At 40.2% G+C, this 14582-nt stretch overlaps 1 protein-coding gene across 3 annotated transcripts in view; it reads left to right on the top strand.

The window, feature by feature from the left end:
* The window catches only part of PROX1 (prospero homeobox 1), a 106329-nt gene extending 96106 nt beyond the window's left edge, over positions 1 to 10223 (top strand). For 2 of the 3 annotated variants that reach the window (XM_082250276.1, XM_082250277.1), the window contains exon 6: positions 9268 to 10223. In XM_082250276.1, the coding sequence (XP_082106402.1) occupies positions 9268 to 9453 (186 nt within the window). In that variant the 3' untranslated portion in view covers positions 9454 to 10223. The remainder of the gene's footprint in view (positions 1 to 9267) is intronic. The other variant, XM_082250278.1, reaches the window with a different exon arrangement.
* Positions 10224 to 14582: the final 4359 nt, after the last annotated feature.

Here is a 14582-nt window from a genome sequence, read left to right as displayed (position 1 = left end):
GCATGCAAAGCAAATATCTCCTAAACCGTGTAGGTTTAGGAGATATTAATTGTACCTACAGGTAAGCCTTATTATAGGCTTACCTGTAGTTAAAAGTAAAAAAAAGTGGTATACTACCGCTTTAAGCTATAGTTAACTGACAGCCCATGTCATGGGGCCTGCATAGTTCCAGGGCCAATACCAATCATGCCAGAACCATGATTGTGGGGTGGCATTCTGACCACCACTGTGAGGGGGACCTTCTTCCCACTGATCATCACCAATGTAAGGGTCATTTTCCTAATGAGAACCAACTGACTAATCCTCGCAGGGGTTCCCTGAGACCTGACAATTATTGCATTTGGGGTAAAAAGGCTTGCGAAAGGCTGGTCTACACATATTTTTGCTCCCCGCTGGGAAGATTCACCCTCTCTTTTTGTTGCTGACAACTGTCTAAAGCAAAAAATTATTGCAAGGGTTCCTTTAGGGTAAAATGTTATTTAAAGGCTGGTTTAAACATATTTTTATAGTTTTGGATAGAGTAGATTAGGGTTAGACCCCCTGTCTGTTTTTTTTATAGCTGTCTGTGTTCCCACTGGGGAGATTCACCCTCTCTTTTCGTAAAGAGATCTAAATGGTCAATTTAGATGCTTGCTGAAATCTCCTGTACTCTATGCTCCTCTCATGCTCTATGAACGAAGGTATGATTTTGGTGTACACACTTTGGATGATCTCACACCAACGGCCAAGAAAAAGTTTTGAAACTGTAAATGAGAAAAACTGACATTTTTTAATCAACTACGAAAGAGGCAACAATGGCCCCAGACGTTTGACTCCTCTGGCCTTAAACTATCTGAGGCAAGAACAAAGTAAATTTTTTTTTTTGGTGAATCAGGGCTGTAAAAACCCCATCTGAAATATTCATGGAGAATTGTCTGAGAAGCAGTTTGTGTTTTATTTACTGCACAGGAGAATGGCCTCAGTGGATTAGTTCTACAATACCCGGAACAAAAGAGCGACAGCTGATCCATGTGATGTTAGGAGGTGACAAAACAGTTAAAGTATGCTGCTGGCTACAGGCAAGCAGTCAGCAGATGCAGACAAAAGGATTTGTGACAAGAATAACTCTCTCTCCAAGCCGAGCAGTCAAGAGTATCCAAAATACCAATACCCTTTTCTCCTTGACATTGTCTTCTCCTTACTGTCAGCACTGTGGTGCCCTTTTATAGTAAAGATACCGATAACTCGCACTTTCCAGCTGACGGAGGCTGAACGCCTCACCTGATAGTCCGGCTCTCTCCCCTGAAAGTCAGTTTAGGTCCAGTCCATCTATATAAAGGGGAACTCCAGGCAAACAAACAATTTTCTAAATATATAAGGTAACTCCACGGTAAAAAAAAATCTAAAAGCAACAATGGCAGACTTTTAGGTGAGTTTAAAACTAGCAAAAATAGGAAAGATGCTCATGGGCATGTAAACATACAAAAAGGGCTCCCAGACAACTTTCACGTTGAGCAGAAAAAAAAAAAGAAAAAGAAAATTGAAATAAAATAAATAAAATAAAAAAATATATATCTATATATAGATATAGATATATATATATATAGATATATATATCTATATATATATATCTATATATATATATATATATATTACTTGATATATTATAGTGTATAAGGAAATGTATTGATATATTTATATACTTAAGTATGAATTTATATTTATAAATATATATATATATATATATATATATATATATATATATATATATATATACAGTATCTCACAAAAGTGAGTACACCCCCCACATTTTTTTAAATATTTTATTATATCTTTTCATGTGACAACACTGAAGAAATGACACTTTGCTACAATGTAAAGCAGTGAGTGCACAGCTTGTATAACAGTGTAAATTTGCTGTCCCCTCAAAATAACTCAACACACAGCCATTAATGTCTAAACCGCTGGCAACAAAAGTGAGTACACCCCTAAGTGAAAATGTCCAAATTGGACCCAATTAGCCATTTCCCTCCCCGGTGTCATGTGACCCGTTAGTGTTACAAGATCTCAGGTTGTGAATGGGGGGCAGGTGTGTTCAATTTGGTGTTATCGCTCTCTCTCTCATGCTGGTCACTGGAAGTTCAGCATGGCACCTCATGGCAAAGAACTCTCTAAAGATTTGAAAAAAAGAATTGTTGCTCTACATAAAGGTGGCCGAGGGTATAGGAGGATTTCCACGATCCTGAAACTGAGCTGCAGCATGGTGGCCATACATCATACAGCGGTTTAACAGGACTGGCTCCACTCAGAACAGGCCTCGCCAAGTTCGACCAAAGCTTGGTACCTGTGCAGTTCTCAGCTGTGTTAACAAGCCTCTAAGGCCCTGTTAACACCTGAGCTTTTTTCAACTTGTAAAACGCTCATATCTGAAGTCTCAAAATGCCCAACAAGCAAAATCCCATTCATTTCAATGGCTCCTGTTCACATATGAGTGTTTTATCGCCTGAAGTAAAACGCCTGAAGCTCAAAAAGTACATGAGCTTCTTTTGTGTCAGATTACAAGCATTTTTGTTGGATGTCAAGGCCTGACAACGCCAGAAAAACACCCAAAAAAACACCCGAAAATGAGACGCTCAGGTGTGAATGGAGCCTAACACAGATCAGAACTCTGTTGCAGCCCCTCTACTTGAGATATGCTACAAATTTAAAGTGTAGAGTCTGAGAGGAGACTGAGAAAACGATATCTCCATCTTGTAGCAGATGGATGACATTATCTCAGCCTAAGCAAAGTCATTGGACTGGAGCTCAAGGACTGCTTTTTCAGTGATAAATGGTGATATGATGATAATATTATTAAAAAGAGATAACTAAATAATACTGATGCTGTATATTGTGACATGTCAGGAATTTATTTAGGCAGACTTGTAAAGTGAACTTTACTGAGCTTGCACACAGTATTATGTCCTTGTATGACTGTGGTAGAGCCATTTGGTTGTAGGCTCTTCTGGGGAGGGACTGATAACAAGGATTAAATATCCACTGAAAAGTGCTGTACGCCTTTACTGTACTGAAAAATTAGACTAAAACTGTACAATAACAAAGGGTTAAAATTCTGCTGGTTTAAAATTGGTCCTCCTCAACCGGTGGAGAAGACAATACATCCATCGTAGGCATTGGGGTTGGTAGATCTAAGAGATAATACCCAGTCCACTGCAAACAATGCCCACGTTATTCGATCATACCAAAGTGTGGGTAGCGGACTGCAAACAAGCCGGCGTTCGTTTTACAAGTGTTTCAAAAAAGCGCTTGGTGCTTCTTTGGAAAACAGGAGAGGCCGCCTTCCGTTTAACCTTTTGTAATTCCCTGTCTATTCTTTGTGACATTCATTCAGCTGCCAAGAGCGCTTGGCAAGACTGGGGCAGCGCACGCGTTTCAGTGACCGCTAACCTTGGTATGTCCTGACACTTATGATGAGTATCTGCAGGACACAGAAGGCAGCCAGGCTGCTATGTCAGGCTTTTATTATGGACTGCAGATGCTGGGGACAGTCAGTTTAATAAAACAAATCAGCCTTGAAGGTAAGGCAATGGGGAAGGAGGAGGAGGAACGAGGGGAATCTTGCACTGCATGGCTACAACAATGCTAAATGCAACAGGAATGATTTAAAGGACCACTATCACAAAAATACCATATTCTGGTAACTGTATGGGGTTAATATGTGCAATTGCAGTATTTAGTATATTCATTCGTTTTATAATTTCACACACCTTCATTTTTTTTTTTCCACCTTTAAGCAGAACTAAAGGCAAAAAATAAAAAATTGCCAACAGGCAGCTCATTATTGCAGAAGAAACATGCTATGCCTTTTTCCATAATAAAATACATCTAATTGCTTGATGGCATACAAAGCTCAGTTTACATTTTGGACACAGTGCCAATGTGCTGGGATGAATGGCTATGTATCCGTAAGAGTGATCGGTCTGTGGCCCACAAGCTCCCTTACCCATCTTCTCCCTGGCTTCTTCCAGGTGCTGGTCTTAGGCCATCTTAAATGGTCCATGCAGGTTGATGTTACTCCCATGCATGCTCAGGTGTGCAGGCATCCAGCACACAGACTCTATGCCCGAATGTAAACTGAGCTGTGCATGCGGAGGTGGCTGTACCGGACAGCAACGGATCCTGGAAATGTCATTACGCAGGCTCTGCACGCTGTATGGCCCCTGTACTGCTTTGTGCATGAAGCCATATAGTTTGAGTACAGGACCCCATACAACAGGCCAGATATTAGACTGCCTAAGGCCGAGTTCACATATGTGCGAATTGGATGCGGTTTTTGACATGCGAGTGTGACCATCTCTCAATGGATCCGGTTCACACATGTCCGGGATGGCTGCGGTGCGGATTCCACAAGGGTCCTGTGCATTTTTGGGTCTTATTCAGGTGCGAATTCAGGCAAAAATTTGGACCTGAAACATACCTGAACCTGTGAACAGAAATGCACAGACCCCAGGCTGGAAACTACGGACGGACATATGTGAACTCCTAGACCCAGGGCTGCTGGTGGAAATCACGGGGCCTCGTACTGCCTACCTGGACAAAAAATACACTAAAATTATTATTAGCGGACACAACCATAACAAAGAACTTGTGTGGATTATCCCTTTCTTAATTGTTTTTTAATTTTTTTTTTTTTTTTAAATGTATAACTTTTTCTTTTTAAATGATAAAAATTTTTACAAATATTTTATTTACAATTTTTAAAAAAATTTACAGGACAGGGAAGCTAGCAACGCTGCGGTGGTGGTGGGGCACAGTGAAAGGGGGGCACACGGTAAGGGGGAGGTCAGAAACACCCAGAACAAGGAGGTGGATCGGTGTCGGAGAAGCAATTACAGGAATGATGCCCTGTGTCTGTGTCTCTCCCTGCAGCAGCTGAAAGTTGGCAGGAGGGGAAGAAACTGGCTTTCAGCTGCTGCAGAGAGCCACACAGGATTTCCTTCTGTAATTGCCCCTCTGCACGACCGCATGATTCCCTGTGCTGTTGGGGCCCCCCCTTGATTCCGGGCCCCCTACAGGAGGACTGGTGGTCCCCCCATATCAGCGGACCTGCCTAGACCTGGCATATATCTGAAACTCAGCCATAGCTGGGACTTGTACAGCCCTGATAAGCTTTGGCTCAGCTATACAAACTTCATTTAAGCTCAGCAAGTTAAACTTGTGATTCCGCAAAATGATCTCCTCACGCCATCGTCCTCATTAACTGCCCAAAGTTTTTATACCAAGTTGCAAAATGTAGCTGAGGTGGCAGAACGTGGCTCGTTTCTCCGACCACAGCTGCCCTCCAGAGTCTTTTACTTTATAGCTACTTGTTTAAGGAGTCCCATAGACCTGCATCGAACATTAGCTGTAAGCGAGCCTGAATGTTAAATATTCATATATAATGCTTGGCCATAATAAATCCCTCAACAGTAGCAGCAGTTTCTAAAGTCTGCTTCTTCAAGACTTCATTCCCTGCATTAAGGCCTGTCTGCATTCTATTCATATACAGTATATAGCCACTAGGGATAAGTAAAGTTAAGAGGGGAAAAAGAGACTTTTATTTGTTTTTCGTTTTCATTGATTTTTATTGGGTTTTAAGTATCAAACAGTAAAAACATATAACAGGGCATAACGTACCATGACAATTAAGCTTGGTAAATGAAATAAGCAGGGCATTGCACATTCACATAAAATAACCATAGTTGCCAATCGTGTGGTCATAGAGATTCAGGTGCCAGATGCGCCCGGCGATCATTCTGTCAGCTGTCGCCCAGTCACCCTGGAATGGCACAGGCCTCCCGCCGAACCTAGAAAACCATACAGGGTCCGGATGCAGGAAGGTGGGCACCGTGGCCTTTTATTTGTCTTTCAACCCTTCAATTGTCCAAGGAGCTCAAATAGTTAAATTAACGAGAGCTTTCCCAAAATTTTACCAAATTACTCCTTTTATTCTTAATAGCCGCAGCAGATCCAATCCGCGTCTTCAGTATATCCCCTCTGAGTGCTCCAAGCCAATGAATGGTGTGTTAGCGCTCGTTCACGCGCGGGGGCGGTAAAAGCCTGTGCTTAAGCCACGCTTAGGCCCCCAACTGCCACCCCCTTTAGCTGCAGAGGCAGCAGCCAGGGGTGTAGACACGCTGTGGTTGAGACAGTTTGCTTTGCGGCCACGGCAATAATTATCCCCGAACACAACCCTTTCAAGTGAATGAGGCCACTTTGCAAACTGCAGTTGAGGCGCATTAGTGCGGGCATCAAGGGGTTAAAGCAGGCAGTGAGGAGTCTTGTGTGAAGGAGCCGTTAGTATTTTTGCATATAAGCAATGCACTTTGAATGTGGATTACATCATATGAAATTCTATTGCTATATACGGTATTTAGTGCATAAAACAGGTCATGTAAAATAGGCACAAACCATGACACCAAGCATTTAAGCTAATATTCTACTTGTATTAATGTGCCACTTTACTTTAGGGAAGGTGATGGAGTGCAGGAAGCAGTGTTAATTTTGTCGACTAAAATATTTTCGTAGACTAAATTAACACTAGTTTAGTCAACTAAAATATGACTTAAACTAAAACCACTCAGATGACTAAAATATGACTAAAACTAAAACAACTCAGATGACTAAAATATGACTAAAACTAAAAATGGCATTTTAGTAATAAGACTAGAATACGACTAAAAATAAAATTACATTTTAGTCAAAAAACTATGACTAAAACGAAATTGAAAATTGACATCAAAATGAACACTGCTCTGCTGGCCATTTCTATATCGGAAACACAATTCCATCCAGAGCCTGTAATAATAGCACAATAAAGTTTAAACATGTATTGCCCTACCACATAAGCATAAGTATGGGGCATCTACTAAGCTGCTGAAAGAGAACAATTAAGAAAAAGGCTTTTTTATATTTTTTATATTCTCTATATTCTTAATATTCAATATTGGTAATATGTGCGAGGACAATACAGCCAATAGAGTTTACAGATTTTTTTTTTTTTATGTATTTTAAAGTTGCGCTGTTTGTCAAAAAGCAATATTTTTGTTTGTTTATGAAACTTGATTTTATTTATAAAGACGTTATATATATCACAATGGCTGAATCTGTGTCTGTAGTGCATTTTCAAGCCTTAATATCATAAATAATAACATATTATTAGATTTTTACTTCAGGAGTATATAATTCATTTGGAAATTCTAGAGAAATGTTTAAATAATGCATTACAATTAACCTAAACCTATCTGATTTGTTGTTGACTAAACTGTATGAGATTAAAATATGACTAAAACAAAAACAATTCAAATAACTAAACGAGGACTACAACTAAAATAGCATTTTAGTCAAAAGACTAATATACGACTAAAACGAAAATGGAATTTTAGTCAGAAGACTATAACTAAAACTAAATCGAAATTCCCTGCCAAAATTAACACTGGCAAGAAGTCACTTCACGTCTCCAAATATCCTTCAGTAGCAGATTTCTTCTAAGAAATTCTTCTTTGAGTTAAGTGCACATACCTTAGCATAGGTATAGACTGATGTTTAAAGGGTAACTTCACTTTCGTATAAAAAAAATATAGCAAAAAAAGAATAATATAGCATAAACTATTGCTACACAAGCCACTTTGTAATTTATAAAAAATGCATCAAAAACGTAGTGGAAAAAAAAAACAGGAAAAAGAAGAAAAACAACATCTGGAATGTATCCGGAAATGCATAAAAAATGCACCAGAACTCATCAAAAACACGCATACAGAAACTCATCTGGAACGGGTTTTTTGTGGTGTAATTGGGCACTTAGTAGAAATAAACTCATCAATTTAAAGCGGAGTTCCGGCCTCCCCCTCCAAAAAGTAAAGGTCAGCAGCTACACATACTGTAGCTGCTGACTTTTAATATTAGGACACTTACCTGTCCTAGAGTCTAGCGATGTCGGCACAACAGCTGATGTTTTCATCGGCTGTCGGGTGCTGCTGCCACCATTGCCGGTAAGGGAACCCGGCAGTGAAGAATTGCGGTTTCACGGGCAGGTCCCTACTGCGCATGCGCAAAGTGCACTGCGCATTCCGATTGACTCGGCAGTGGGGGAAGGAGGAGGGGGCCAAACCTCCGAGGGACGGCGTGGCGGTGCCGCCTCCCGGAAGTAGGGAAGGGTACCTGTCAAAAACAGGTACCCATTCCCCCCTGAAAGGTGCCAAATGTGGCACCAGAGGAGGAAGCAAATGAGCAGAAGTTCCACTTTTGGGTGGAACTCCGCTTAAACTGTTTCAAAAAACATTTACATTCCCAGCATGCCAGGAATGTGAACTGTCACATATTCTAGTCCTCTCAACTGCACTGTCAAACCTGCAAATGGCTGGTGTCATACCTGATCACATCGTGCAGCATCAGGGCAGTTGCAGATCAAACAGGGGCTAAGATGTCAGCTTCATTGGCTGAAAAGGATAGGAGGGTTTAGTTCCACTTTAATAGACAGTTTGTACTTCTCCTGCCTTGTGCTGACTGTGTCAGTTTTGCCAAATGCAATGCAAAGGATCTCATTAGTCCTACTGAGATGCTATTCACTGCACCTGGCAAAGCAACCACAGAGCAGGACTGCTGTCTAGCTATATTATATATTTTAAATTAAAATAAAATTAGTACTGTAAAGAAAGAAATAGGGTGGGGGTGACAATCCAATGGGGTCATAACCTATTGTTGCGGCCTTGATGTTATTTTCAGACTTTGTAGCTCAATACAAACAACCTTCAATGTTCACTTTTTGCTGCATAAAAATATAAAAATAATTTTGTATAATAAAAATAATGACTGCAAAGCTTTACACCAATCTGTCATCATTTGCCTCTTTCAGTAAAACAAAACACATAATCACAGCCCGTAAAGACCCTCTTTATTTTGGAAAGAACACAAATGACCTCAGGCAGCCATTTTGTGCAAGGCCTCAATAGACAGGCAGTAGACAATGACAGAGAAAATTCTTGCCAAGATCTCCAGCCTTTACCAGCTTAAGTTCCTTCCCTATTCTTTTACAAGGATGGCCATTTGTCATTAAAATTGGCCTATAAATAGCCTCCCTTAAAACGCAGATGACAATGGAAGCGTCTGCCATAATTAGAATGTGCAGGTGTCTGCTAAGCCTTCTCCTTGCTAGGAAGAAAGCTCTCAATCCTCCCCCCCCCCCCTTTGAAGAACCAGGGACTTGAAACTAAAAACTTTATTAATACCATTGTCTCCTTGTATCAGCAGGTTCCGGAGAGATTCCTGGAAGTGGCTCAGATCACATTACGAGAGTTTTTCAATGCCATTATCGCAGGCAAAGACGTTGATCCTTCCTGGAAGAAGGCCATCTACAAGGTCATCTGCAAACTGGACAGCGAGGTCCCTGAAATCTTTCGCTCCCCAAACTGCCTCCAGGAGCTTCTCCACGAATGAAAAAAAACAATTCCATGGCTGGTTCTGAATGTACAAAAGTGACATTGTACCCCCCCAACCTTCTCTTTTTCCGAGAACGCCCCCCCCTCATTTCAGCGTGCGTGTGAGTGATTAAAGCTGTGCATCTGCAATACCCCGACATATAAACTCTGTATTGAATTTTATTTATATTCTTTATTAATTATAAGCATGGGGCTAGCTGTTATATGTCACCCCCCCTTTCACTAAATGATTCATAGAGCTCTCTGTTAGAGTATGGAGAGATGAGATTGACATGTATATAGCATTTTAGGCCATTCTAACCTGATACGGGAAAGATTATTATATGTATGAGTTGTTATTTTTGTCGGTCTGTGGTTTTCAGATCTGCTTTTACTTCATTTTTTTTCCAGGAAGGAAAAAAATACCAGTATGGCAAGTTTGTGGTGGAGGTCATGGTAAAGTGTACCTGTCATTCACACACACTATGTGGAGGTCATTTTGTAGTAGGAAATATTGTTTTTCAATGCACTAAGTGGCACCATTGAGGTATCTCGTTTTTTATACCTCATGTCTATAATGTTAGAAGTTCTTAGTGAACTGTTATATTACATATGGAGGCCCACTTCATAAGTCAGGCCCTAAGGAAGTGATCTGAGGTAACTCTTAACATCCAGTCAGATTTGGACTGATCATTTTTTGGGTGTTAAAGTATAACTAAAGGCAATAACTATGTTTTAGTGTTGTATAGAGTGGAGAAGAATTAGAACACGCGTCAGGTGATATGCCGTCTGTGTGATTCTCCCTCTCTATTTGTCACGTTTACCCTCATTGTTGAAAGTGAAAACAACAGAAAATCCTAAATTTTGGGGTTATCCCCAGAACAGGAATAGGGGAGAAATCTTTCAATGGGAATACTAGTTCTAATGATACTGGTGACACCTCAGAATTCCCTCACTTAAGAAGGATCTTCTCTCACTTGTGAAGGGAAATCTCCCTAATGGAACACATATGGCAAAAAAAATAACCTGACGGGGGTTATAACCCTTCCTTACTCTATCCAAAATAAAAAGAAAAATGTTGCCTTAAGTTCTACTTTAAGGGTTATCATTTTTTACATATTTTTTTTCAGCTCTAAAAATGGCCGACTCCACCGTGTGAGCAGTGTTTACACTTTATCTAGACATTCCTGAATACATTTTAGTGTTGCTTGCAAAACAAGTTCACCCCTTTTTATATTATTCAGGGTAGTCAGAACCTGCGCTTATATATATATATATATATATATATATATATATATATATATATATATATATTATAACATGGCACATAAAAAAAGTTATTCTTTCTGATACTTGACTGAACATGCTAGCAGACCAGCAACCATCTTGCGTGTTGAAGGCTCAATGCCACCATTTTGGCCAGCAGGAAAGCAAGAAACTGCTGATTTGTGATGCGGTAGTGAAACCACATTATACAGTTTTAGTATTTATTTTGAGTGTATACTCTCAGCTTACATGTGAAGATTTGAGAACTCAAACAACCTTTTTAATATATATATATATTGTTTAAATGCCATTTCAGGTGAGGTGACACCATTTAGGAAATTTCTCTTGGAGATACTAGACCTAATTTAGCAAAATTACCTGTGTCACCCATAGCAACTAGATTTTTTTTTGTTATTTGCTAATTTTAAGTGGAACTAAACCTTTCTAGCGTTTACAGACAAGGAAGCTGCCATCTTAGCCTCGGTTTGATCTGCAGTCGCCATGGCGCTGCACATATGATCAGCTATGCCATCAGCCACAAGCAACTGTTACAGTATGCCTTAAATGTAACAGCTAAATGGGTGAGTTTAGTTTCCCTTACAACTGGTTGCTATAGGTAACACAGCCACTTTTGATATTTGTGGTCCAGTGTGTGCCATAAATAACTGGAAACATCAGTCCACCTCATCAAAATAATGTTTGTTAGAGGCACAGGAACTCTACCTGCACAATAACACTAACTAACCCTGAGTGCCTGGAGGGTTGGACCACTGTGAAGAGAGTTGCGGTGAACTTTCCTTATCACTGGGAAGAACTTGACATTTTGCTGCTATCCCTGCTAGAATTAATTATGGGTTACAATAAAAAAAGTTATCCTTTAATTTGTGTTTAAGTGATACTACTTTTAACCTAGAGGAGTTATTGCATTCGTATACTGTATATGGGCGTTTTTAAGTAACGTGGTTTAAAGAAGAGTTGGTGTGCAGCCATTAAGCTAGAGCAACCAATCACAAGTCAGTTTTTTATTTCCATGCCTAGCTGGTTTCTGGCTGATTGCTGTGGGTTGCACTTTTACTAATTTCTGTTAAATAGGCCCCCTAGACTAAAATAGGATATTTATTTAAACCCATTGGGCCTCTAATACAGGCTGGCTTGAGTTTTAGGGGCTTAGCATTGGTCAGCACTATACAAGTTTGCCACCTGGTGGGCCAATAAAAATGGATGTTAAGGTGGCTATTTTTTCCAAATAAGCAGTAGGCTGTAATATGTACAATGTTTTCTAAAAATAGCATAAAGAGTCTGAAGCAACTCTTAGTAGCCTATCACCGGTTGGAGTCCATTTTATGCTACTACTGTAATCTCTTAAAAGCTGATCTGTGATTGGCTGCCTTGCTAACACTACATATTTTCTACTGTACAGTGATTTACTACTGAGTATGCTATCGTGCTGTATTACCTCTACTTCACTTTGTAATATCTGGAATCAGTTGTAGCGTCAACGAGTTTGCTTGTGACCTATGATGGGCTAAATCTGTGCAAGTAGTCCAGTACTTTTTCTCTAAGTGTGTTGATATTGCCGGGTGTTAGTGAAATCGATAAGATGTTTAGGCATGAACGGTTGTTCGACTGCAAAATGACTGCCGTCAATGTCTGTATAGGTGGGGTCCAGTTTTATTGCCAGAATTTCTAGTTTTGTATATACCGGGTATTTTAGAATATGGCTTAAATGGGCACTTACAATAACTTAGCAACACCTGATTCTCACCAGATATCTAGTGAAAAATCCCAGCATGCCTTGGGCCAGTCCCAGCTGTGTCTAAACTCAGTTGAGTTGACTGAGGTGTGTTCGGTACAAGCTACAGTGATGCAGATCTTGCTTTCTCCTATAGACCCACAGTAGGTGCAAGGTATAGACCCCCCATTGCTCCTTGTAACCAGCACTATTTACTGTATATATTGGGGCCATGCTCTATTAACATGGCTTTATGGGTTCATGCAGACGAACGTACATGCAGCCGTACAGCTTAAAATCGGGAGCCCAAGCTGCTGTCTAATTCTGCCCATTGGAATGAACTACAAAATACACTGTATTCAGGTATACACTTGCGTTTACACACGCACACATATGGGCATATTCGCCAAAATGCCCATTCTGCAGAATTCGCCTATATGTGTACACATATGTAATTCTTTCCTGTTGATAGAATTACAAAGCAGATAGGACTCCTGGGTGTCACAAATAGAGGAGTATTTTATGTTGTACGGCCATATGTGGACAAATATTTCTGTGTGATGAGCCCTACAACTTTGTAGGCATTTATTGAATACGGATAAATATGTCTTATTAAATATGGCAAATCCTGATCTGCCTACATAAAATCCACATATGATTAGTTGCTACAGGTAATCTGAACTCCCCCTACTCACTGGTAACTAAATATGGCTGTAGAGTGTTTCAGACTATAGAAGGATGGCAACCCAAACTGTATGACCATGACAAAAAATATTTTAGAAATGCAAACTCATCTTCCCTCTGGAAATATTTAGGACAGGTATAAGAAAGTGGAGGGCTGTGTTTGCTATCTTTTGGCCTTTCGACATAAAGGTTTAAAGTACATACCTGTGGCTGGACTGTCCTCCACGGTGACCGTGTCACTGGCACTTATGAAGTCTCGTCCTAAAATGCCTTGGACTTTCATGTAATTATTAACGTCCCTATCTATAATTGCAAGATCTTCGTACAAATATACCATTGTACTGAAGATGTTTTTGTAACTCCCCCCGCCCCCCCAATATAGAAGAATGGTGAGCACTGAGCTACTGTTTCACTTTGCACTGGACTATAAATTGAAAAAAAAAAAAAATCGAAATTGGAAAATGTCTAGACTTTTGTCCTGAATGGCACGTTTTTAGTGTAATGTTTCAATTACAGGCGTTAGAGGGAAAATTGCATACATAGCTATACTATAAAGGTGACCTCTGATCTTCAGTAGTGAGGTTGATATTTTGGGAGGGCTGTGCAGTATTTAATAAAGTAGAAACACCACTCAAATTTTATTTGTGTTTCGGAGGTAAGTCTGAAATCAGTTCAGTGGCAAACATCTAAATTTGTTGAGCGCCTTGCTCATTTCGTAGCTTTGGCCTTCTGCCTTTGCGGGTTCCATTTTGAATGGACCTTGTTCTATGTGACCTTGATCCAAAAATTGGTTACTTCCACCATAGAAATGCAAAAAAAGGGGGGAGGAATAAATGGACTTTGAAGGCACCGTAATAAAAAACAACACTTTATTTTAGATACGCATTAAGACCACAAAAGTGTGTATCGACCGATCAACATGGACAATTTCATTGATCAGAGGATACAAATGATAGGTGAGTGGGGAGGACCTCACACCTAAAGCATACAATGCAACAGACAATACAAGATTGCATTTGAATGATATACAAAGGAGAAGTAGGGCGCTATACGCTGCACACAAGCCGCACCACGGTGCAGGCAACGCAGAGCGTCCTGTACAGTATGATAACAGCTTCCAAAAGGAAATAAACCAATATATTCAATTGCTCTACATGTTTCGCCTGGTGTTCAGACTTCATCCGGAGCGGTTTGGAATATAGATTCCATAGGAAGATGTTGCTGGAGCCAACCAGTAGGCACCAGAAGAATAATAAACCAATCTTGTAATTAGTAATCACGAGGGGTGACCTGTTGAGGTAGCTGGAGGAGCACGCACTGCTTATGGTCAGATAAAAAGGGAATCAGGTAGTCACAATATAGGGTAAGCCTGTCCCATATATAGCCGGACATAAGGCATATAGTAAAATAGCAGGCAGTTCCTCCAAAACGAAAAAAGCATGCAGCGCGTCCTCCAAATGCTCCTC

This window comes from Pelophylax lessonae (genome assembly GCF_965119305.1).
Source record: "Pelophylax lessonae genome assembly, chromosome: 3".
Lineage (NCBI taxonomy): Eukaryota > Metazoa > Chordata > Amphibia > Anura > Ranidae > Pelophylax > Pelophylax lessonae.
Note: the sequence above shows the minus strand (reverse complement) of the source record. Positions and strands in the feature narration are given on the sequence as shown.